The sequence below is a fragment of the Schistocerca nitens genome, chromosome 6, assembly GCF_023898315.1.
Source record: "Schistocerca nitens isolate TAMUIC-IGC-003100 chromosome 6, iqSchNite1.1, whole genome shotgun sequence".
Taxonomy (NCBI): Eukaryota; Metazoa; Arthropoda; class Insecta; order Orthoptera; family Acrididae; genus Schistocerca; species Schistocerca nitens.
This window is the reverse complement of record NC_064619.1, coordinates 200,463,315-200,488,986: the sequence shown is the minus strand read 5'-3', so window position 1 is coordinate 200,488,986 and position 25,672 is coordinate 200,463,315. Positions and strand designations below refer to the sequence as shown.

General features: G+C 42.1%; 1 protein-coding gene across 3 annotated transcripts in view; it reads right to left on the bottom strand.

Annotated features, from left to right (window-relative positions):
- The window catches only part of LOC126262873 (putative phosphoenolpyruvate synthase), a 381,045-nt gene that overhangs the window by 260,478 nt on the left and 94,895 nt on the right, over window positions 1-25,672 (bottom strand). For all 3 annotated transcript variants that reach the window (XM_049959740.1, XM_049959741.1, XM_049959742.1), the window contains exon 7: window positions 14,082-14,303. In XM_049959740.1, the coding sequence (XP_049815697.1) occupies window positions 14,082-14,303 (222 nt within the window). The remainder of the gene's footprint in view (window positions 1-14,081; window positions 14,304-25,672) is intronic.

Here is a 25,672-nt window from a genome sequence, read left to right as displayed (position 1 = left end):
GTGTTTCTGTGTTATTGTTTGGCAAAACAAGGCAAAGAACATGTAAAGGAAGTACTACTTTGTGTTGTGTTATGGTCTTTGGTGGACAGTGGAATTAATATGGCCACTAAAGTAATAAATATTTGATGTTTACATACGTGTTGTTTTCGCTCGTTCTTTATCATCAAAAGCACATGAAAAACACGGGACCTCATGTTTTTTAACCCTAGACAACCAGATTTAGAGCCAGCATCAGCATCAAGACACAGCAGCGATCCAGCAAGCAGCAGCGATTACTACAATACAATACATTGTAATGGCGCCAACCTAACATCAAGTGCTAACAAGCTCCGTAAATTGGAGTGAAATAGTGCGTTTACAGCAATTAGCGATATCAACGACGACTTAGGCGGACCATTTACAACATACAGCAAACACTAAAAAAGCTTAGCTCAGCATCATTTGCCATCCAAATAATCCCCAAAATTGGAGACATCAACCTATCAAAGTCTGCATATTTTAGCTACTGTCATTCATTGACATGCTATGGAATAATCTTTTGGGGCAACTCACCACTTTAAAAAAAAAAATTTTTGTAAGCCAGAAAAAAGTAGTCCGAATTACATGTAGTGTCCTCCAAGAACCTCATGTCACAATCTTTTTAAACAGTTAAGTATATTAACCAATACCTCACAATATCTCCTCTCACTAATGGCTTTCACACTTCTCAGTTCCTCAGAATATGAAACAAATGAGGCATACCATCATTATAACACAAGACGGAAAGGTGATATGCACTGTGAATGGAAAAATCTCTCTCTGGTACAAAAAGGGGTAAAGTACACTACAAAAATCTTTAATGCACTCCCGAGTAATATAAAGTGTCTAAAAGAAAAGACAATACTATTAAAAAAAAGCTAAAGGAATTTCTACTGGAAAAATGTTTCTACTCTTAAGATGAATTCTTCAGCAGAGATAAATAATTTGAGTAGTAATTCAGGTTATTTCCTTTGTATTGTATCTGTATTGTTCTTTACCACTATTGTATTTTTGTATTGTATTGTTTATTATCTCAATTATATTACTGTATTGTACCAGTTTTGAATCATTCATCTACCATGTGCAATATACCAATATGTATTGTATTGTATGATATCTATATTGTATCTGCTTTGACTCATTCCATCCATGCGTAATCACACCATACTGGATCTATGGAATATGTATCTCAAATAAATAAATAAATTTATATGATCTACCCATCCAATCTTCAGCATTCTTCTGAAGCACCACATTTCGAAAACAATTTTCTTCTTGTCGAAACTATTTATCATCCACGTTTCACTTCCATACATGGCTACACTCCATACAAATATTTTCAGAAATGACTTCCTGACACTTAAATCTATACTCAATGTTAACAAATTTCTCTTCTTCATAAACACTTTCCTTGCCATCGCCAGTCTACATTTTATATTCTCTCTACTTTGACCATTATAAGTTATTTTGCTACCAAAATAGCAAAACTCATTTACTACTTCAAGAGTCTCATTTCCTAATCTAATTCCCTCAGCATCATCTGATTTAATTCGACTACATTCCATTATCCTCGTTTTGCTTTTGTTGATGTTCATCTTATATCCTCCTTTCAGGACACTGTCCATTCCATTCAACTGCTCTTCCAAGTCCTTTGCTGTCTCTGATATAATTACAATGTCATCAGCAAACCTCAAAGTTTTATTTCTTCTCCATGGATTTTAATTCCTACTTTGAATTCTTCTTTTGTTTCCTTTACTGCTTGCTCAATATACAGATTGAATAACATCGGGGATAGGCTACAACCCTGTCTCACTCCCTTCCCAACCACTGCTTACCTTTCATGCCCCTTGACTCATAATTGTCATCTGGTTGCTGTACAAACTGTAAATAGCCTTTTTCTCCCTGTATTTTATCCCTGCTACCTTAAAAATTTGAAAGAGCATATTTCAGTCAACATTGTCAAAAGTTTTCTCTAAGTCTACAAGTGCTAGAAACGTAGGTTTGTCTTTCCTTAATCTATCTTCTAAGATAAGTCATAGGGTCAGTATTGACTCATATGTTCCAACATTTCTATGGAATCCAAACTGATCTTCCCCGAGGTCAGCTTCTACCAGTTTTTCCATTCATCTGTAAAGAATTTGTGTTAGTATTTTGCAGCTGTCACTTATTAAACTGATAGTTCAGTAATTTTCACATCTGTCAACACTTGCTTTCTTTGGGATTGGAACTATTATATTCTTCTTGTAGTCTGAGGGTATTTCGCCTGTCTCATAAGTCTTGCTCACCAGATGGTAGAGTTTTGTCAGGGCTGGCTCCCCCAAGGCTATCAGTAGTTCTAATGGAATGTTTTCTACTCACAGGGCATTGTTTCAACTCTGGTCTTTTAGTGCTCTGTCAAACTCTTCACGCAGTATCATATCTCCCATTTCATCTTCATCTACATCCTCTTCCATTTGCATACTATTGTCCTCAAGCACATCGCCCTTGTATAGACCCTATATATACACCTTCCACCTTTCTGCTTTCCCTTCTTTGCTTAGAACTGGGTTTCCATCCGAGCTCTTGATATTCATACAAGTGGTTCTCATTTCTCCAAAGGTCTCTTTAATTTTCATGTAGGCAGTATCTATCTTACCCCTAGTGATATATGCCTCTACATCCTTACTTTTGTCCTCTAGCCATCCCTGCTTAGCCATTTTGCACTTCATTTTTGAGATGTTTGTATTCCTTTCCTGCTTCATTTACTGCATTTTTATATTTTACCCTTTCGTCAATTAAATTCAATATTTCTTCTGTTACCCAAGGATTTCTACTAGCCCTCGTCTTTTTACTTACTTCATCCTCTGCTGCCTGCACTATTTCATCTCTCAAAGCTACCCATTCTTCTTCTACTATATTTCTTTCCCCATTTTTGTCAATCGTTCCCTAATGCTCTCCCTGAAACTCTCTACAACCTCTGCTTCTTTCAGTTTATCCAGGTCCCATCTCCTCAAATTCCCACCTTTTTGCAGTTCTAATCTACAGTTTATAACCGACAGATTGTGGTCAGAGTCCACATCGACCTCTGGAGACGTCTCACAATTTAAAACCTGTTTCCTAAATCTCTGTCTTACCATTATATAATCTATCTGAAACCTTCCAGTATCTCCAGGTCTCTTCCATGTATACAACCTTCTTTCATGATTCTTGAACCAAGTGTTAGCTATGATTAAGTTGTGCTCTGTGCAAAATGCTACTAGGCGGCTTCCTCTTTCATTCCTTACTCCCATTCCATATTCACCTACTATGTTTCCTTCTCTTCCTTTTCCTACGATCGAGTTCCAGTCACCCATGACTATTAAATTTTCGTCTCCCTTCACTATCTGAATAATTTCTTTTATCTCATCATACATTTAATCCATCTCTTCGTCATCTGCGGAGCTAGTTGGCATATAAACTTGTACTACTGTGGTAGACATGGGCTTCGTATCTATCTTGGCCACAATAATGCGTTAACTATGCTGTTTGTAGTAGATTACCCAAATTCCTATTTTTTTTATTCATTATTAAACCTACTCCTGCATTACCACTATTGGATTTTGTATTTAGAACACTGTATTCACCTGACCACAAGTCTTGTTTCTCCTGCCACTGAACTTCACTAATTCCCACTATATCTAACTTTAACCTATCCATTTCCCTTTTTAAATTTTCTAACCTACCTGCCCGATTAAGGGCACCCGGAGATCCAAATAGGGGACTATTTTACCTCTGGAATATTTTACCCAAGATGACACCATCATCATTTAACCATACAGTAAAGCTGCATGCCCTTGGGAAAAATTATGGCTGTAGTTTCCCCTTGCTTTCAGCCGTTCACAGTACCACCACAGCAAGGCTGCTTTCGTTAGTGTTACAAGGCCAGATCAGCCCATCATCCAGACTGTTGCTCCTGCAACTACTGAAAACGCTGCTACCCCTCTACAGGAACCACATGTTTGTCTGGCCTCTCAACAGATACCTCTCCATTGTGGTTGCACCTACGGTACGGCTATCATGTTTTTTTTTTTTTTTTGTTTGTTTTTTTTGTTTTTTTTTTATCATTACTGTGTAATTTCCATGATATTAACACAAAAAACTACACATGATAAAATACTGTGGAAACAATTTACTTCACTGCATTAATTACGCATCAGGTTGTGTCCAATTATATCTTGTCTGGGTCACCAGAGAAACAACAAAGCTTGTGTGACATGTGCCGTGTGGGATGTTCCATTGTCTTGCACAAGAACAATGACTATGCTTAATTTTCCATGCCTCTTGTCCTTTATGGCATTGTGTGATGACATCAGTGTTGCCTAGTATGAATTCGCATTAATGGTTGAGCCATTTGCCATAAACTCTGAGTACACAACTCCTCACAGATGAAAAATACAATAACCATGATATTCCCTGCTAATAGCACAACTTTGGATTTCTTCTGTGGATGTGGAGAGGTGGGTCTCCATTCCACAGATGCTCTCTCAGTTGCCGTTGTGAAATGGTGAACCCATGTCTCATTGCATGTGATTATGTGGCCTATGAAATCATTGCCTTTCATAGAGTAATACTCAATGAACATTCAGTAACACTCAAGGAACATTCAAAGTACAGGCTGCCATAAACCGCATGCCTTTGTGTGCAGGTGACAATGGTGATCATGGGATGAACCATGAGCATAATTTCTGGTGCTGCAGATGATGGAATGAGCACTGGCTATTGAGATGTGCATTTGCTGAGCAATTTCCTTGATAGTCACTCTGCGGCTGCTGCAAATCAGTTCCTTAATTTCCTGGATATTATTGTCTGTGGTTGATATCAGTGGCCTTCCTTCTCAATCAGTGTAACCCATCTCTGTGTGGTCTCGGTTAAATTGTTGGCACAGTTACACTACAGCTGGATGTGACATTCCATTTGATCCATTTACCACCAGAATTCCACAGTGAATTTATGTGTAATGGAAACATTTAGCCCACAAGAGTCATATTGTCCTGCTTGCTTCAACTTTGGAGTATGTTACCGCACCATTTCACTTGGACACTGTGATGCACCTGTCGCCTGTACCTCAGCAGAACTGTCTCTGCAGAAAACCTGGAATATTTATTTTTTCCTGACAATGTACTACCATACTCTTGTTGTGCAATGATCTTAGCAAATGTAACTTCCTTTCTGAAGTCCCTACATACTAGATCTGACTCAGGACTGCCTGAAAAGCAATGACAAGATGAATGATGGGATTTACTATAAAGACAGGAAAACTAAGAAGCAGACTGTGCATCAGACTAGAATTGAAGACATGGTTATGGATGTAATGAAAATGAAATGGCTATGGGCAGGACATGTAATACATGGAAGATATACAAAGGAATTTGAAAGCCTATTATGTCTTTGTTTTCTTACCCAGTGCTTCATTAATTACTAATTTTTGTTACTTCTTTTCTCATACTGTCCTATTCTTGCTCAGTATCTTCTACTGCTTCTGCCTACTCGAGATACCAGTTTGCTCGTCTTCAATAAAGGTTTCCAGCACTGACTCCATTAAGCAAATATACTTCGTGAACTTCATAATCTGTTCATTTTTTCTACATCTACATTTATCCTCTGCAAACCACCATGAACTGCATGTCAGGCATGTAGCTTCCTACTCTTCTTCCATTTCATGAATATGTCAGTTTACGATATTACTATAAAACAATTTGATCTCATGTTGTATTCTCTAAACAATCTGGTGTCTCTTACAATCATTAGTTTTTCATTGATTATTCCATAATTGATGATAGATCCTCTAAATTTGTGAATGTGTTTGCTATTTTTAATGTTTTAAAAACAGTCCAGTCTCTTAGAAACTTCCTATTTTTGTGTCCAGTTTTCTCTACCTTCTGCCCCATCATTCCCATTACTCCTGAGATGTGGGTAGTTTCTACTCTAACATTCAAGTCCCCTAGAAATATTATATGGTGTTTATTGTTACATTTATCTAGTACTTTTCAGAGGATATTATAAAAAAAATTACGGACTTGTCAGTTTTTCTCTCTTCAGCTGCATAAGGTCTGATCACTGCCAGATTTTTCTGTCCTTCTGGATAACCAGCACTATGGTTCTGTCACTGACAGAACTATATTCTTTTACGTTCTTTTTCCAGTTTTTATGGATGTAAATTGCTACACTTTTATTGGCTCTCTCTTGTTGGCTGGTCCACATCAGATAATCACTTATATATACATTCCCTTGGAATTGTTTTCAGCTATAGCAGCAATGTCTATGTTAATATATTTCAATAAAATCACCAATTTTTCTTTGTTTGCTAACTCTCTAAAGTTCCAGGTAGCCACTTTAAGATCAATTTCTGCTTCTTCTTTTTTGTAATTGCATTCATACTAATTGCATCTTGTCAAATTCTAAGGCTCGTTTGGACATTTACAGTGAGAAAATGCCTCTGAACATGCCATGGGCACTGTGCAGAATAAGTCTGATGGTGGAGGTGCCACACTGATGCTTCCAGACCTGTCTGTTTCTTGTCAGGGTTGAATGCCTTAGATGGACAGTACCTCTTTTAAGCTGCCATGTACTCATCTTTCATCTTCCCCTGTTAGCTACACTACATTCACAGTGTATTGCTCAGGGCTTTGCCACATTTACCTTTATGCATTTGGGAGTTTTGCGAGGTAGAAAAGTGGTGCAAAAGATCTATATGATTATTATAAAAAACTGTTTTCTCCAAATTCATGATCACTCCAGGTTCCAAAGGGCACTAAATAACCAGAATGACAAAATAACGTTTTCATCAGCTTGTGTTCTGGTACCTGACCTAAGATTTAAACACACCACATGCACTCAAATGAAACTGTAAGACTTTAAATTAGTAGGTACTATAAGCTTACAGACAAGCAGTTTATTATGTTGATGTAATCAAAGTAATTTGACAATAAGAATCATTATGATCAATGTTAAGTAGATATTTCAGTCAGTAAAACCTCTGATTTTTTTCTTCCAAACTACATGACCTCGTTATGGAAGGCACTAATATCTCATTGACAACTCTGTCACCTGGAACGTCTGTAATAAGGTTTGGTCACATTAATCAGTGTATGGGAATGGGATATGATTATTGGTTGAATGCAATAACTATCCCCATTAAATTTCACATAGAGATATATTTCGCAGTAAGTCATATATGTGTACACAGCTTGTAATATAAAACAGAACACATGGAGGCTCGACACAGCAATCAGAGTCCAAAGATGGTGTTAATCATGGTCGATACAACCTATCGACGCCACACAGCCCCCCCCCCCCTCCCCACTCCCCCAGTACGGAGTACCACTGGTGAGGCTTTAGCGGAGTAGTCATGCGAGTCGGTAGGCGCACAACCGGGATTTCCATCTCAGTCGAAGCGGAGTGGGTGGTGGCAGGTCTGCCTCGTAGTTGGTTAATCAGTGGGGGAAGATGATGTGTTGACCAGCCAGAGAGCAGGCATGTGGAACGGCCTGCAGCATGGTACAGTCGTGTCTGCCCCGTATGCAGATCAAGCCGTCCAACTAGATGAACCCGCTGATTTCTGACGGGTCAAACTCGCGAGGGAGGGACAGGCTATACATCACACTAACATTTAACTGCCCATTGGATGGCAAGGCTGCAGTGTCTGTTAGAAGCACGAGCACAGGATCATTGAAGGTGATGATCAACATGTCGTCCACATGGTGTGGTGGCATGTTGCAGCAGAGGTTGAATGTGGGAGAGCGGGTCTCTGCAGACAGTGAAGTGGCAGCAAAACCCACACATGGGATGGATGGAGACATGCCTGGAAAACCTGCAAATCATGGGTTGGAGAAAACAGCACCGTGGGATGAGACAGTGCATTTTTAGGCTCCGTGGTGGAAAAGTCGTCAGGAGGGTTCGACTGAGATGGCAGAGGGGCGTTGGAGTCCATGAAAGCAGGTTTGAGCCTGTGCAATGAAACAGTTTGAGGACGATCTTTAACCATAATGTTGAATGTTGTCTCACCCTGTTGGAGTGCTTTAAAGGGGCCGAGGTAGGGTGATTGCAGGGGTTGTCTAACAGAATCATCCCTGAGCATAACATGGGAGCACATGTTGAGTGCAGTTGGCACGTATGTGTCTGGCGGGGAATGGCTGATAGGTGGGTGTAGACGTGCATGTTTGAAGTGAGTGCGCATACGCGTGCGACTAATGAAATCTAGGGAGGGGAGAAAATCCTCAGGTGCCTGAGGCAGGATAAGTTTCCCTGGTAGGACTGGGTTCTCCCCGAAAACAAATTCAGAGATGGTTCCCTGTAAGTCTGGTTTAAAGGTCAAATGGAGACCAAGTAACGCCCATGGAAGCACCTCAGACCAGACCAGAGGCATTTGTGGACAGTTTTGAGGATGTGGTGCCACCGTTCAACTAACCCATTGCTTTGCGGGTGGTAGGCTGTTGTACCAATTTTTTTAATGCTGCAGATGTTACATAAAATGGTGAACAGGGCAGACTCAAACTGCTGACCTTGGTTGGTTGTGATGATGGTGGTGGTCGGGCAACTGATCCTGGAAATCCATGAGGAGACGAAACCCTTGGCCACGGTTTGAGCGGTGATGTTGGGTAAAGGAACAGCTTCCACCCAGCGAGACATGCAGGCGATTGTGGAGAGAATATATCTGTGACTCTCCGACGTTGGTGGTGGACCAATAAGGTTGATATGTATGAAATCATCCTTGCAGAATGCCGAACTTGCCTAGTGAAGGGGTGGTGTGGCGGCCAGTTTTGTTGCATTGACAGGGGACACAGCTGCGTGCCCAGGTCTGACAGTCCCATTTAATATTTTTCCAAATGATATGAGCTGTGTAGTGGCATGGACAACAGGGTGAGTGAGGTTATGTAAGGCGTCAAAGGCTTGCCGGTGAAATGTGGGTCGGAGCAACGGCTGCAGGATGCTAGTAGAAGAATTGCACCACACTGCATCCATAATGCCGGGGAACTTGGCTTTGGTAAACACAAGAGATGTTTGAGGATCTGTGAGGAGAGCTTGAGATTACTCGTCGGAGTCCTGGAGAGTGGCCAGGTTGGATAAGTCAGTGATGCGTGAGACAGTATTGATCCACGAGAAAAAATCAGCGGGGATGTTTTCTGTGGCTTTGATGTAGTGAACGTCTGTTGCGCATTGAGAGACTAAATCAAAGTGGTGGAAACACCAAGGGGGTGGGTCCTCGGGAGGGTTGCAGAAAGCATCTGCTAGTGGTTTGTGATTGGTGAGGATGAAGAAAGAGTGGCCCTCGACATTGGGGCAAAAGCATTTGATGGTTTCACAGACTGCCAGAATTTCCCTATTAAAATCGGAATATTTCTTCTGAGCTGTAGACAGTTTTTTAGAGAAGAAATGAAGGGGAGAAACTGTGTCGCCCTTGCATTGCTGTAGTAATGCCACCACTGCAATGTCGCTGGCGTCCATAGTGATGAACAACTTGGCCAACGGGTTGGGATGGGCGAGGGCCATGGCACTAGCTAAGGAGGATTTTAGAGCCTTGAAGGCCTCCAGCATAGGTTCAGTCCTACGACCTGGTTTAAGGCCTGAAGTCTGTTTGCCCGACATCGAGTCTGTCAGCGGGGCCTGCACAGCGGCGGCAGAAGGCAGATGTCAATGGTAATAATTTATTGTACCCAAGAAACGTTGGAGTTCTCTGTAAGAAGCTGGAGGCGGCAGTGACATGATGGCCTGCACGCGGGATTTAGAAGACTGTATTCCATCTGTGGAGACGGTGTATCTCAAAAATGTGACAGAGGACTGGCGCAATTGGAATTTGTCCTTGTTGACCTCGATGCTGTTGGAGTTCAAGGTCTGGAGGACCTTGTATAAATGATTTTCGTGTTCCTCAGCCGAGTTGCTGAAAATGAGCATGTCATCCAGATATGCAAAGCAAAACTCGAACAGTCGTAAGATTGAGTTGATGAAATGCGACGTTTGTGCCACATTTTTCAGGCTGAATCACATGAAGTTGTATTGGAACAAACCGAGCGGCATGATAATAGCTGTCTTTGGAATGTCTTCCAGCGCTACAGGAATCTGGTGACAGGCACGTTTACAGTCAATCGCACTGATGATTGTGGCGCCCAATAATATATGAGTGAAATCGTTTATGTTCGGCGCGGGGTAATTGTCCATGATGGTACGAGCATTTAAGCATCTGTATTCACCACACATTTGAAAAGAACCATCATGTTTGGGGATAAGGTGAATTGGTGAGGACCAGTTGCTGTCCGACAGTTGTAGAATACCTGCCTCCAAAAGTTCGTTGATTTGCTGCTGGGCCACCTGCAACTTAATGGGGTTGAGGCGTCTAACCCTGTGCCTAATAGGAGGGCTGGCAGTGGTAATTATCTTGTGTGTCATTCTGTCAGTGATGGAAGAAACTGAGAACTGCACATGAGAAACTGAGAACTGCACATGAGACAGAGTAACGACTTGACGTGAAGTTTTTGGATGAGTGGGGCGCAACGAGGCATAACCGTTAGCACAGTTGGGAAAAGGCAGTACGAAAATCAAGTGCCTATTACGTGAGCATGGCATGTGCTTGTTTGGAGAGGTCCCCTGTGCATGCAACATGGAGTGGGTCGCGACACGCAGTGACTGTCTGTTGTCAACCTTGCCTTTGGTAACCGGCATGGGCGAGAGAGGCATCGGCATCGCGCAGGGAACAGCGATGGCCGCTGAGTCACATGGTTGGCGTGCGAGACAGGGAGAATGTTTGTCAACACACAGTGCAGCTGCCTGCACAGTGGGTATGGTCGTATCACACGTGTGACTGTCATTAGAAGCACTGTTTGAAACACATGGCACTGAACGTGGCGAGCACATCAGGGTTGCGGTGTCTACAGGACATGAATCGTCACATGCAATTAATGTTTTTGGACTAACTCTCTGAGTGTCCAAGCTGGTGTCTGGTGGAGAAACAAGGTTAGGTGGCGGCACTGTGGACTGCAGTTTCAGCAGCGAGGTATGAGCCGCAATGAGCTCATTGTAAGTGTGTGCTATTCACTGTTTCAGCTTGTCATTTTCCGAGTAGATTTGTGCCACCGAGTCATATTCTGACAGTAGGTTAGTGACGCAGGTCACAGTGTCACCCGCAAGGGCGGAGTACTCACATACTAACTCACATGTCGCGAGAGAAACAGAACGTGGAACATAAGTTCGAGAGCACAGTATCTGAGTGTTAGTGGGATGGTGCAGCCCCAGGCCCTGAACCACGTTTGGAGAGAGTTTGTAATGAGACGAAAAATCCATACCGAGAATTGGTTCATCGATGTCGGCAATGTAGAAAGTCCACTGAAAACACAGAGGAGGAGATAGGTGCACTGCAACTTTGACAGAGCCTGAGGTTTGTAACGTTGATGCATTGTAGCTCGCAGAAGTGACCTCATCAGTGGAAAGACGGGGGGAGCTCATCGATGTAGGTATGGTAGACACATCAGCACCAGTGTCAACTAAAACGAGCTGTGACAAAATGTCAGTCACCTATAAACGACCACTCGGCTGGACGGACGAGTGGACGGAGTGCAATGTAGGGGGACACCTGTGAGGTTCCCGCAGAACTCGGCGTCTTTTAGGTCCTGCAGTCGGCTTGGGTGCTGGCAAGTTAACCGTCACTTCTTAGCATTATCGCCAAAAACCTTGTGGTACCAGCAGTACAGATGAGCTGGATATGGTGGTGGTGGTGACTACGGCAGTGGAGGAGGCTTGTCCTTGTCGATATGTTCTGGCGTGTATACCGGCACATATGGTGCGTGGGCGATCCTGGAATGTTCACGTGGTAGAGAGAGCAAGCAAATACTGCCATGGGGTGTAGAAAGCGTGGATGTGGAGCGAGCTCTGCCTCTGCCAGCAGACGGCTGGTAAACAGGAGCAGTTGTGCCGACCAGCGGTGAGTGGTGAGCTGGTTGGTGTTGTCGTAGCAATGCATACAGCTGGTCTGCAGTGCAGAGACAAGAGACGATTGACTCAAAGGAGTGCAGTAGCAGGCGAATCTGTAGGTTGGTAGGCAATTTGGTAGAGCATACTGCCCACAAAGTGATGTCCGGCATTGTATGTTCACTCACGAGCAACCGAAGGAGGCGCCAGATTTCTGATGGAGTTCAGTTTCCTAGGTGTTCCTTGTACAAGATCTTGTTCATTAATTCTTGTGGTGAGCTGGCGAGTCAGTCCGTGATTCGTTTTCTTTGCGAACCCATACTTTGGTGGAGGCGGTGTCTAGAGGAGTAGATCACAAATTAAGTCTGAGTGATCATGGAGGTGCGTGTCGAGACACAGGAATTTAGAGTTGTTGTCAGACACATGATGCAACTCAAAAAGATGCTCAACAAGTGCAAACCATGATGCAGGGTTGTCCTCGTATAAAGGAGGCAGCTTTGGCAGACGACCAGGGGGAGGGGACGAAGGCGGCTTCGGTGTCCCTTGGAAAATCAGCTGGTGCATGGTAGGAGAGGCCATACAGCAGACCGGCAGAGTAGGCATAGGTGTGTTACTGGCAAGCACGTCCATAGAAACAGCAGGATGCATTGCCCTTGATGTGTCATGAAAACATGACGCAGCTGACACGTTCAGTACCCCGTGGGAACAGGCGGTTGTAGAATAAGTGTGGGGGTCCCATAAACTGGGCTGGAGATTATAGGTACTGAATTGAATTGACCCACCACGGACATAACACAGAAGGCCAACGCTGCAGACACAGGCGGTGCTGTGGAAGAGGCAAGCAGCTGAGCGACCAAAACCGAGGCCCCCTGTGAGTGTGGTGGGAGAGGGAGGGGGGCGGGGGTTAGGCATGCTCTTAAGTGAGCATGGAGAATTGTGCACACTAAAATGTTCTTGATTAATCTGCCAATGAGGCAAAACCGAAACTGGTCACAGTTGATAGTCGCTGGGTGCATTTTGCAATAAAGGCGGTGCTTCACACAACACAACAGTAACTGTGGTTGCGGTCCATTGAGAGTCAAAGTATGTGTGTGAATGTAGATCACTTTGAGCATTATACAATAGATCAGTAGGTACACAGTTCTGAATATTACTCACGTTACACTTCACATGTTGGCGAGCACAGTCCGGTGATGCAAAACCCGAGTGCATTGTTTGTGTTAGCGACGTAGCACCCGACCGTTGTAGAGCAACAAAGTTTGAAGTTAACATGGCTGGCGATCGTGAATCACTGTGAATTAATCTTGGCAAAGGAATGAAGACGTCCGGCGATCATTTTTGTGCTTCCAAATCTTCAAGCAAAGCATTCGGTGAGGTAGCCATGGCTTCGTGTGTATAACCTGTTGATTTATAACACCTGGTGCGGACATCACAGAAGACATAGAAACTTCGGGGTCACCAGTATGGGAACGGGATACGATTATTGTTTGAATCCAATAACTACCCCCATTAAATTCCACATAGAGATATATTTCACAGTAAGTCATATATGTGCACACAGCTTGCGATACAGAACAGAACTAAAAACTTACATGGAGGCTCGGCAGAGCAATCAGAGTCCAAAGATGGTGTTAATTGTGGTCAATATGACCTATCGATGCCACAACTGCAATGTTGTGCAAGCTGAAGATTGTTCAGTGTTCTCCTACTCTATGAAATGTCTGACATCTTTGTCTACTGTTGCCTGCTTGGCAAGAAGCATACGATAGGGTCTCTGAGATGGAAAGGCTCATGCGGCTTATGCTTGTATTTGAGTTTTCTAGCACTTCCTTCAAAAATATCTTGACATTCCACAAAATGTTTTTACAATTCAGTCATCACAGAAAGATAATCAACTTTATCTATCTTGCTTAAAACAGCATTGGGCACGTTACTTTTGCACTCACTGGTGACATGCTTGTTTCTCTGTGTACCATAATAAAATCCTAATGCTTTAAATCTAATGTGTAATTTGATTCCTCAAGATTTAACACTTGCACTTATTCCATTGCCACATTACACTAACATGTTGAACTACTTACTCCCATCATAGTTATAATAAGATATCTTGAGAATTTTAAGGCCAGGTATACATCAGTTTTACTTACTGAGTAACTCCTTCAATGCTGGATACTGCTGTTAGAGAGAACATAAATCCCTCCTTTGTAACTCCATTGAAAGTAATTCTCCTGTGTTGCCAAACCGCAGGGTTGAGACCCCAGTGATGTTTATTAAGACTCTGCATATGGATTTCGTGCAAATTATGTTCTTCTGTCTCCACAGTTCCAAACAACATTCCCCACTGCTCATAGCCATCACCTAGTTCATCCCTGTGGATAGTACAAATATTACATTAGGTCTTAAATTAACATTAGCTCTGCCTGAATAATCAAAACTTTTTTAGCTATTAAACAGAGACAGACAGTATGAACATTTGTTTTTAATTTCATAAAAATCTTTCACAATATTACTGCATGCTGTGTGTCATCTGCTGTGCTGTGGTGGTTAGAAATGCCACCTGGGGACATGCAAGTCACTGGTTCTACTACCTCCTCCTTCAGTTATTTATTTCTTAACATTGTGATTTCTAGAAGGTTCTGAGACTTACATATTTATGAAATATAGGAATTTGCTAGAACTTTCTCTAGTGATGAAGTAATTTGAGATATATGTGTACTTCCCAAATGTGCTCAATGAATTTATTTTCAGTGTGAAGTATTAGATCTTTTTGATAATCCTCTCTCATAACTGGTAATCAATTTTGGCACCTATGTCATATAGTTTGGTGGAGATGCAGGGTGTCTCAAACAAAGACATCGTCTTGACTCTGATAAGGCTGTGCAAGAAACATACCTTCAAAGGCAGGCTGCAGTACAGACAGTATATTCCTCCCATGGTCTGGATTGTCAATGTACTATTGGATTCAAAAGCGTCACTGTGCCAGTTGTATGCCAAACAATGGAAATTCTGGGTAAGAATATCAACAATGTAAGGAAAAGATAGATTGCTACTAAGTATAAAGATGACACGTGAAGTTGCACACAGGCACAATTAAATTAGCTTTTGGCCACAGCCTTTGTCAGAAAAAGAAAGAAAAAGAGAAACATTCAGTCAAGCAAGCACACCTCACACACTTTTGACCTCTATCTCTGGCAGCCTGGAATGGCATTTTGGTCTGAGCTGCCACAGATGGTGGAGTTGCGTGTGTGAGATGTGCTTGCTTGTGTGAATGAATGTGTATGTGTTTCTCTTTCTACTTCTGACAAAGGCTGTAACCAAAAGCAAACGCAAACTGTGTCAATGGCAAGAATGGCCAAGTTCAGTTGTCTGTTTGCAAAAGAGCAAGTTCCAACAAGCACTCTGTGTGTAATGTAAATGCAAATTTTTCAAAGCCCAACACTGCAAAGCAATATGAAATGAAATAATTATGTGAGGACTGTGGTAGGGAATGTGAATAGTTGACTTAGGTTGATTGGGAGATTTAGGAAAATTTAGTTCTTCTGTAAAGAAGACAGCATTTAGTATGCTAGTGTGACCTATTCTTGAGTAGTGCTTAAGTGTTTGGGATCTGCACCAGGTTGGATCCAAGTAAGAAATGGAAGCAAAACAGAGGCAGGCTGCTAAATTACTTACTGGTAGATTCGAACAACAAGCAAGTGTTTCAGAGCTACTTTGGGGGCTCAAATGGGAATCCCTGGAAGGGAGGTGATGATCTTTTTGAAGAACACTATTGAGAAAATTTAGAGAACCAGCATTTGAAGCTTACTGCAGAGCAATTGCCCTGTCATCAACATACATTTCATGTAAGGACCATAAAGGCAAGAGACAAGAAATTACGGCCTATATGGAGGCAGACACACAGTTGTTTTTCTCTGACTCTATCTGTGAGTGGAACAGCAAAAAAAACGGCTAATAGTGGTACAGGGCACCCTCTGCCAAGCACCACACAGTGGCTTGTAAAGTATGCACATATATGTGGAGATGTGGCTGTAGTGATTCTACAGTTGATCAGTGCAAATCAACTGAAACAGCAAGGAAGGCACACACTTATTCCATCCAGTGCCACGCTTATAAATTGTTTGTCACTTTGCAGATTGCTACAGCCAAAATACATATTCAATTTGGTCTTGCTGTGTCCATGACCTCTTTTGAACAGAGACACGTATGAACTGTAAGGTAAGCCAAAGCTATGTGGATATGACATTCCTATAATAAGCATTTGCAGCCTACCTGCCACATTTCATAATCTTATAAAAACAGTTTTGAGCCCACATGAAAGTGAAAATTTTTTGGTATTGACTCATTTGAGCTGTTTGATTTGGACACCCAAGAACTGTTAACTCCTCTATGCCCGCTGCCAGTGTACCGGAATTTTGTGCTGAATTTAGTGACTTTTTCAAGGTGCGCTAGGCAAAGCTAATAGTTTCAAGGATCACATTACCATGAAAGACAATTAGCAACCATAGTTTTGCTGAGTGTGACCATCCCTCATGCTGATAGAGATCAAGTGGCTTAGGAACTCTCATCTTGGCAGAACAATGGTGTGGTTTCCCTGGTAGTAGTCAGTCAGTGGAAATCTGTTTTGAAGATTATTATGAAACCATCAGGAAAATTATGCTTACGTGTAGATTTCAAGGCAAAGGTAAATCCACAGACCATGACTGACTCTTTTCCTTTACTATGGCGTGAGGAGCTGATGAACAAGCTAACTGCCATTGCTTCTTTTCCAAGATGGATCTTCACAACACTTATTTGCAGCTTCCCTTGGATGAACAGTAACAATGACCTTTTGTTATAAACATCCACATGGAGTATTCAACTTTTTGGGATTGACCTTTGGTAGTGCAACTGCACCTACATTTTTTCAGAATTACTTACAACAGTTGACTGCTGCAGTTCCTATTTGTACAACATCATAGTTGAAGGTTGTACTCTCAATGTACATCTTTCTAATCTCAGGAAATTATTTTAGCTACTCTTAGATGCTGGGTTAAAGTGTTATAAGACCAAGTGCTCCTTGTAATATTTGGGACATGTTATCAACAGTCAGAGTATCCACTGCTCACAGGAACACTTAACTGCCATCAGGGACCTTCCAGCTCATCAAAACGTCAATGAGCTTGGATAAACTCACTTATTATATTCGTTTCATCCCATACACTGTGGAGATTTCAGCTCCACTTCATCATCTTAGATGAAACAACGTTGTGTTTGAGTAGACTAGGGAGTGTCAAACTGCATTTCAGAAACTGAAGGATGTTTTACTAAGTGATTGGTACATTTTAATCCCAATAAATCAGTCATGCTAGCAGTTGACACGTCCTCTTAAAGGACTGGTACTGTTCTCTCATGCATAGTTGATCATTGGACAGGCCAATAGGCTATCTTCCTGTATTAAAAATATGGTTTGCGCTGTTGTGCTTCTGACTGACAGTAACATTCAAAGTGCATTTACAGTCAATATTCTCACAAAATATCTATTATTTTTATGTAATTAAGGCTTAAAAATCGTTAAATATCAAGATTTGGTCCAATGATCAAAAATGCTCTGTTATTGGCTGCTGCTCTGGTGATTTCACAGACTAGGAGTAAGTCAAAGTTATATGAGTGTTACAGGAGTGTCAGCCAAAATTATTTTCTGCAAACAATTTAGCTATTTAGTGATGGAAAAAGCAGTTACAATTTTTAAGTAAGAATAGGAAGGAATTTTGCGAACCCTGATAGTGAAAACCTTGGGAAAGTTGATGCACTTATGTTCCATCAATTTAGAGCAGCAATCTGTGCGATGTAGGACATTCTTTTCCCTGCTCCCTGCAGCACCATTAAACTCGCTCAAAGCTAAGGAACTGTAGAACTTTTCCAAATGGGTCACAGTATTATAATTAGATTGTCAACTGTCAGTCATGAGCTATGACCCATAGCACAATAAAATTATTCTTGGTAAACCTTAGTGCTGATCTGCACAGAAAACACTCAGCAGAGATCCTGTTTTGATGAAGATCTCAGTGGCACAATAGATAGCTCATCTGACTGGTGATAGTGAGGTCACATGTTTGAATCCTGGTAGAGTCAAACAGTTTTAGTTCTACACAAAATATGAATATAGCATTAGCAAGAACAGATTGTAGCAGTTGTTTCGATGGTGGGATGTTAGTCTGAGAAATGGACAACAGAGGATAAATGCATTTACTTTGTGAACAAAAAATTCACTTTTTTGGAAAAGTATTGCTAATGATGAAGTACCACCATGCATCCACAGAACAACAAGGTTTATGACAGTGAGATTTTCTACACAGAGAGATATAAAGCTTGTACAGCATGAAGGTAACTCAAACGTAAGGTTTGTGATGTTTGTAAGTGTAAACTAATGGCAGTATCTGAAGCAGACTTACTTTATCTTTATGTAACATGGGAGCAAGCTTTAGTCCTATTTTTCTTGTCCTTCCACGCCCAGTAATGCAATAGCAAATTTTTGGTGAAGCTCTTGCATGGATGCAACTCTCATGACACTGCTGCAGTTGCTGCATCCTCCACACCAGTCAGCCCTTCTACCACAAAACTCTTAAGTTTAATTTGCATGATTTGGTCTTATTCAGAGTTTTTAGGAGACACAGACATGGAGAACAGGGAGTCATCATGAGTTTCTTGGACCACCCACTATACAGGGCAGGGCAAAAAGTGGCCCAGATGAGTGGATATGAGTGGATGTGAATGTATGCTTTTCACCACACCATGTGTATACCACCACATGATCAACGCCAGTTCAGAGTATAGTGTGGGCTGTGTCAGTATGAGTGGAGCAGTGCAAAGGGGACGATGGTACTTGCAATGGAGTAGTGGGTGTTCGTTGTGGATAGTTATGTGAAAATAAAGTCATGGAAATGGTATAGTCAGTTGTTGGATGAGAAGTTTAATGGTGTCAAAGTGCCAGCAAAGAGTGTCCTGCAATATTTAGTCTGAAAATGGTGTCAGACAGGATCTCTTTTGAACAAGTCAAAAGACATTGCCTGCACACTAGAAAATGTGGCTGCAGTTGACCAGACAAAGCTTCAGATCCTACCAAATCAATTTGATACCTGTCATAAGAGAGCAGCAGCGTATCACATTGATCATATGGATGAATACTCCACCTGGATTTGGACATGCATCGCTACTGAGTGTCTGTTGTTCATGCAGTAAAACCAGCAGATGCTCCTCAGTGTCTCCAGTTTTGTGAGTGGTTGTTCAGTGAGATAACAATCACTGGCTTGGAATGAATCTGTTCTTTAGGTCTGATGAAGCCTGGTTTCACCTGAGTGGTTATGTCAATTGTTGGAAATATGGGTTCTGGGCTATGGAGATTCCACATAACTTCCAAGAAACACCACTGCATGATCAGAACGTTGGGGTTTGATGTGCAGTGTCTGCACGCTACATTATTGTCCCATCTTCTTTCATCAGATGCTGACTTCGGCATGTTATATTGCTGGAATTTTGAAACCATTTGTGACAGCATTAATGGAGGACGAAAAGACCTACAGTTACTTCCAACAGGATGGAGCAACTGCACTTACAGCCGGCAGAACCCTGGAGCACATTTACACAATCTTCACTTCTGACAGGATTGTTAACAGAGGTCAGTCTGGTCACAGCCCTAGTTGGCTACACTGGTACCGTGCGCCACAGAATTTGAATCCGCGCCAGACATCATGGACATCGAAGACCCATAGAGGTCTCTGCACCATCACGCTGTAAGCTGTGGTGGCACGTGCCTCCTGGCCTGTTTTTAGTGTGAGGGCATCACAGGAGAACACGTGGTCCCAGCAGCCAAGAGCGGTGCCCCCGATAGCGTACTTAAGTGGCAGCCTCTCGCACAGCCAGTCAGTCTAATGTCGCTTACGTCGGTTTACACCTCGCTTTGCACTATACTGCTTACTCCCTGGTTCATGTACGAGTGGACATGTTTGTTTCCTTGTGACTTTGTTGTTCAGTCTGGTTGTCTCTGTTCTGTCCTTCGTTGGTCGTGTCCATCCTCTTCCGCTGCATTGTTGTCCGCGGGCCTCTCCGCGGGTCCCGCCACATTTTCCATCATTGCTACCCCACGACCTTTGTGGTCGCAGTTACAACAGCTACCTAGGTCATGTGATCAACATTGTGCAATTATTTTATGTGGGGAGCCCCCAAGTTTAAGTTATATTGCAACAACTCTCATAGTCTTCAAGAACTGCAGCAGAACCTTTTTGATAAGATTGCAGCAATTCCAGCTGTCCAGCTTCGACCCACCTCCAGCAACTTGTTGACCAGAGACCAAAAATGCCAAGAGATGAATGGTGGTCACACTCAACATTTGCCATAGTCAGGTTAGCACTGCTTTTCCTTCCTCTGCTGTGTCTCTTCATACTCTAGAACTCTGTTCTTTGGGCAACTTTTATTTGCTCCATCCCGTATGTTGTACAGGGGCCCACTTCACTGCCTAAGTGCCTTTAAAGTCAGCTTCATTTTTGCGGGCTACTTGATCCTGCTGTGGGTTTTTCATTTGTAGAATCAGGGCCCATGAGGACTCTGCAGCCTCAGCTGCCTTTGCCTCCCACAGATCCTGTGTCACCGGTGCCAGGCATGGAGTCAATGGATGCTGATGCAGTGCTGTTGCCATCACCGCAGCACTAGCAGCCCTAGCCCTGCTGCCCTCCAGTTGATCACCATAGACCTTCCAGCCACTGCTGTGCTTTCACCAATGGAAAGAGATGCTCCATCTCTGTGTGTACGTGCACACCTTATGGCTGGTTTTTCAGCTGATGTTTCCAGACATTCTCAAGGTGAATGGGGTGTGGGTAGGAATTTGTCATGTGAAGTTCTGGCTCTTGCCTCATCAGTGTTACTTGGACCTACCCATTCCCCCCCCCCCCCTCCATCAGCACACCAGTACATGACAATGGCAAGAAGGTTGGGGGAGGTGGGGGAGGGGGGGGGGGGGAGGAGGAATGTACTTACCACACCAAGCCAGTCCATGTTTAGAAGTTGGCAGCAACCATGCCACTGCACCGCCAATCTGCACCCAGCTCCTCAACACACCCTCCTCAGCCCATGCTGTATGTGGTGCCATGGATTCAGCTTCAAGGACACTGTTCATCGCACCACGCAGTTCTGTCTGTCCCCCTCTAGTAGTTGTGTTCCTATTGTGGATATATGGACTCGAAGTCTTGCATTGTTTATTTATCTGAGGTTTGCTACTGGAATTTAAGTTAAGTAAAAGAAATTCATCAAACACTACATGGGCATCTTATTATTTTGCTCTCTGTCATAGAACCCACGAACTCTTTGGCATCCACCAGCAGGATAACCAAACACCTACGTAGATCCACACGCATCAACACATTGTAATGACACCATCAAAATTGTTAACATTGTGAAGAATACCCTGATCAGTTTTACTAAAAAGCTTTGGAAAATGGTAGGTGCAGTAGCAACTCCAAATGGTAATTGGAAATGGAGATGAGCATTTGGCATCATTGGCCGGGAGGCCCCTTATGGGGCAGGTCCAGCCACCTTGGTGCAGGGCTCATTACATTCGACACCACACTGGGCGACGTGGATGGGTGTGAAATGATGATGAAGACAGCACAACACCCAGTCCCTGAGCAGAGAAAATCCCCGACCCAGCCAGGAATCGAACTCTGGCCTGTAGGACGGCAATCCATCATGCTGACCACTCAGCTGGGGTGGACAATGGTAAGTAATTGTATCTGTATAAGCCAAACAGTGTATTAAGACTAGCAGCTGATGTGATCCATCATCAAGTGACAGTTGTAGATATACAGCCTTTAGATATATCTTTGGAAAATAGTGGCCCCCAGCCAGGTTAGTTAACAAAACCTATGGATGACACATAGGATATGGATCAATGTTGGACTCAACATTTATACTGAGTTTAAAATCACCACAAATGCTTAAGGACATGTTAGGTTTTTAAAGAACAAGCATAAGCATTGCCCATTGACTGGTAGAAGTTGGGGAAATGACGCCTGTTCCTAAAGGCAGGCGAGCTCTGCTTGAACAGCCTCTGACTGTAAACAGTAACTGGTGAGCTCTACAAAATGTTGGCACCTCTCAAGGTTTCATGGAGATGTGAGCAGTAAAATTACATGCACAGCTGATAGTTGGCTCAAAAATCTCCTTGAATGAATTGCACAGAGTGTCAAGTCAGGAAAAGGCAGTGTTTTAGAGACTAAATTAAACTGCTCCACTAAACTGCAACCAAAACTGGTAAAGGCATCTAAGCCAAAAAGTTTGTGGAGCACACAGCTAAGAGAGTTAGTAGACATTCAATATTTTTGTATTCAGCTGCCAGTGACAGTGCTCCAATGACAGAAATGGTCTTGTAGCAGTAATGCATGCCTGGTGTTGGGCCCTTCACAGCAAAGGAGAGCCAAGGTGCTGATATTGGTCCTAATATGCATCAGATCTAATGTAAGCTTCCACAGTGGCAGGGGAACCATCTGCTCTGCACCCACGATGCCTCGGATTGTCCATGAAACACGAATGAGTGTGCGGCTGATGGGGGCTTGTCGATATACAGCTGCAAGGCGATGTGACTTGCGCAGGCTTAACAGTCCGGTGCACAGTGTGTACAGCTGATTTTGGAAAGCCTGTTGCCACAGTCAGGAAAAGACCTAAATTTTTTTGATTTACATGAAGCATGTCACAACACCAAGGAGTAAGGATGTTTCTGGACTGCCTGGTTAACACTATCAAAAAGTCACTCAAAGCAGAGGGAAGAGTAGAACAAATGAAGTACTTAAGTCTCTCACAAGATAATGGCAAGATGGATGTACATGAACTAAGGTGTGACTTAGAAGCAGAAAAAGAAGATGATGCATCAAAATCAGCAGCTCACTGTTGTACATTATGGTGACAAGCTACTGTGGATACTGTAGTTTCATTTATGAAAACATGCTGAGCATCAGAAGCAACATCAAAAGATTTATCGATGTTAAGTGCTTCACCAATATTAGGGTCAGATGTGACCAAAGCTTTTGGGGGCAAAGTGCACAATCACAGCCTGAATCAATGATTCCACATAGAAAACTTTTTAGTTCTGACACATAAAATTTCACTTGCACACAAGGCTCTGAAAGTCAGCAGTCCATGTAAGACTTCTTCATGTTGTTTACGACAATGAATAAACTGTAGCCTAGCCACAAGAAGATATCTTTAATTACCATATTTGGTTAATAGAGTGCAGAGATCACTAAAAGCCAAAGCACTAGGGTCTGAAAGAGGTTGCAATTTCAGCACCAATTCATATAAATTACCAATAGAACACAAGCATAATACACTCTGCTGCCTTCAAAAAAGCTGTAAGCAAAACAGTACAGTTCAGAATGACAGAGGTAGATCTCCAAAGACCATCGATTGCAGTGACCAGTGGTAGGGTCCTATCCATGACTACCAGATGACATTGTTGTTGCTGCTGAGATAAGAAATGCATGAGAGCCACAAGCAATTCTTGATGTTGCTGCAATAGATCCTGATACTATTTCTGTTGCAGTCACAGCTTTTACTGCCAAAGTTCTAGAAACTTAGAATCCTGACACTGGGTGCAAACTTGTTGCTGAAAGCATGATAGAGTAAGACCTCATTGTCACTCTTCTGTTCTCTTCTGACATGAATGCATAATCTATAAACAATGCTAATTTCTATATGTCTGCCATTTTGTCAACAGCTGTGGGTGATCTGAATTGTTAAATTCTTCTGAAACATCAGGAATGCCGAGATCTCTTGTAAATCATTTTTTGAGGAAATTGGATAATTTCTTTTATTTTGTCCATTTCAGTCTCATTAATATATAACTTTTGCTGCAGTTGTTACCAGTTTTAAGCTGACATGGACATGCCAATTCTCAAACCACACAGTTTGTTATCAATTGTAACTAGTCATACAATATGGTGCCAAAAGACATGAACAGCTTCTGTACAGAAAGTCAAACTGTGGTCAATAAGTATATTAGCCCATGTGTCTACTGTTGCACCTAACTGACACAACTATTCACAGTTTGACTTTTTGTACAAATGCTATTTGTGCCTTTAGGAACCATAATGTATGACCAGTTAAGGTTAATAACAAGGTGTGTGGTCCGAGAATGGGTGTACAAGCCTGAAACCAGTAATCACTGCAGCAAAAAATTGTATATTAATGTAGGGGAGACAGATGAAATAAAAAAAAATTCCAATTTCCTCAGTACTGAACAGCTGCACACTTACCATCCAATGGAATCATGCCTCAAATCAACAAATCTTTTACTGATTACCAGTTTTGACAGATCTATGCTATCACCTTTGGATCTCATAACATATTAACAGAAGTTTATGATCTTTACAAACTTGCATGTCACATGGTGATGTTGTGTCATTTTACAATAAAAGATAGCAAGAAACATTGGCATGTCAAACAGAAAATACCACGGGTATAAAACTTACATAATGTTGTGCTGATATCCTAGCACACTCGTCCATTTAACACCACAATCGTCACACACAAGTCACCATTGTGGTGGTAAGTGAATAAGTGTGCTAGGATATCAGCACAACATTATGTATGTTTTATATTTGTCATGTTTTCTGTTTGACATGCTGATGTTGCTTGCTACTTTCTACTGTAAAATTATGCAACATCACTATGTACCAGGCAAGTCTGTAATGATCACAAACTTCTGTTAATACATTACAAGATCTGATATTGACAGGATAGATATATCAAAACTGGTACTCATTAAAAGATTTATAAGTGATCTTGGCATAACTGGTATTTTAGAATAATAAAACCAAGTTAATAAGAACAGAACTCTGAATAAAAGCCAATAAGGGAACAAGAGAGGCCAGGTACAATGCAGAATGAGCAAAACGGTGTGGTTGATAGTAGCTCATTCCACAGACTGTACCTTACTGAATCACAGTTCCCTGGTTTGTCTCATTGCTACAAGCAGCTTGGCCTGTGTAACATGACTTGTATGCCCCTGGTGGTGATCGTCAACTGTGATCTGTAGCACTTCTGAGCCACTACGGATATTGCCCATTGAGAGAACATTGAAGGTTTGTCTAAGGATATTTGTCAGCCTTTTAAGAAATTGCATTTAAAGCAAAATTAAGTGAGAAGAGCTTGCCAATTGCATTTATAAAATGATTTCAAGGGTCACCTACCTCATGGGACATCTGAGATATGTTTTGGAACAAGTATGTAATTGATCTGTTGCATATTGTAAGTAAGTAACATGTAGATGTAGTTGTATGCTGAGGATGTGACTAGCACCTACACAGAGAGGCATGAAAGGGGAGGGTTATGGTAGGGGATAGATGGCTGAAATGCTGAGGAAACAGTCTGGGTAAAGATGATGAATCTGGAGCCCAGTGAGAGAAAGAGGTAAAAAAAGATTTGAACAAGTTAGAAAGCAGCTTATAGTAAGAAGGGAGATAGGAGGATAAAATAGAGTTAGAACTGGAAAGAGGATTGAGGAAGGTGGAAAAATGTAGAGTAACAGATGAAGAGGTCTGGAGAGTTGCAGAAATGAAATACACGTTGCAGGGAGAACTCTGACCTGTGCAGTTCATAAACAGTGAGAGAAGGGATCCAGATGATATGGGTTGTGAATAAATTCTTAAAGCTGAGCACATTTTGGCGGACAACATGTTCTGCAACAGCATGATCTAACTGGCTCATGTTCGTA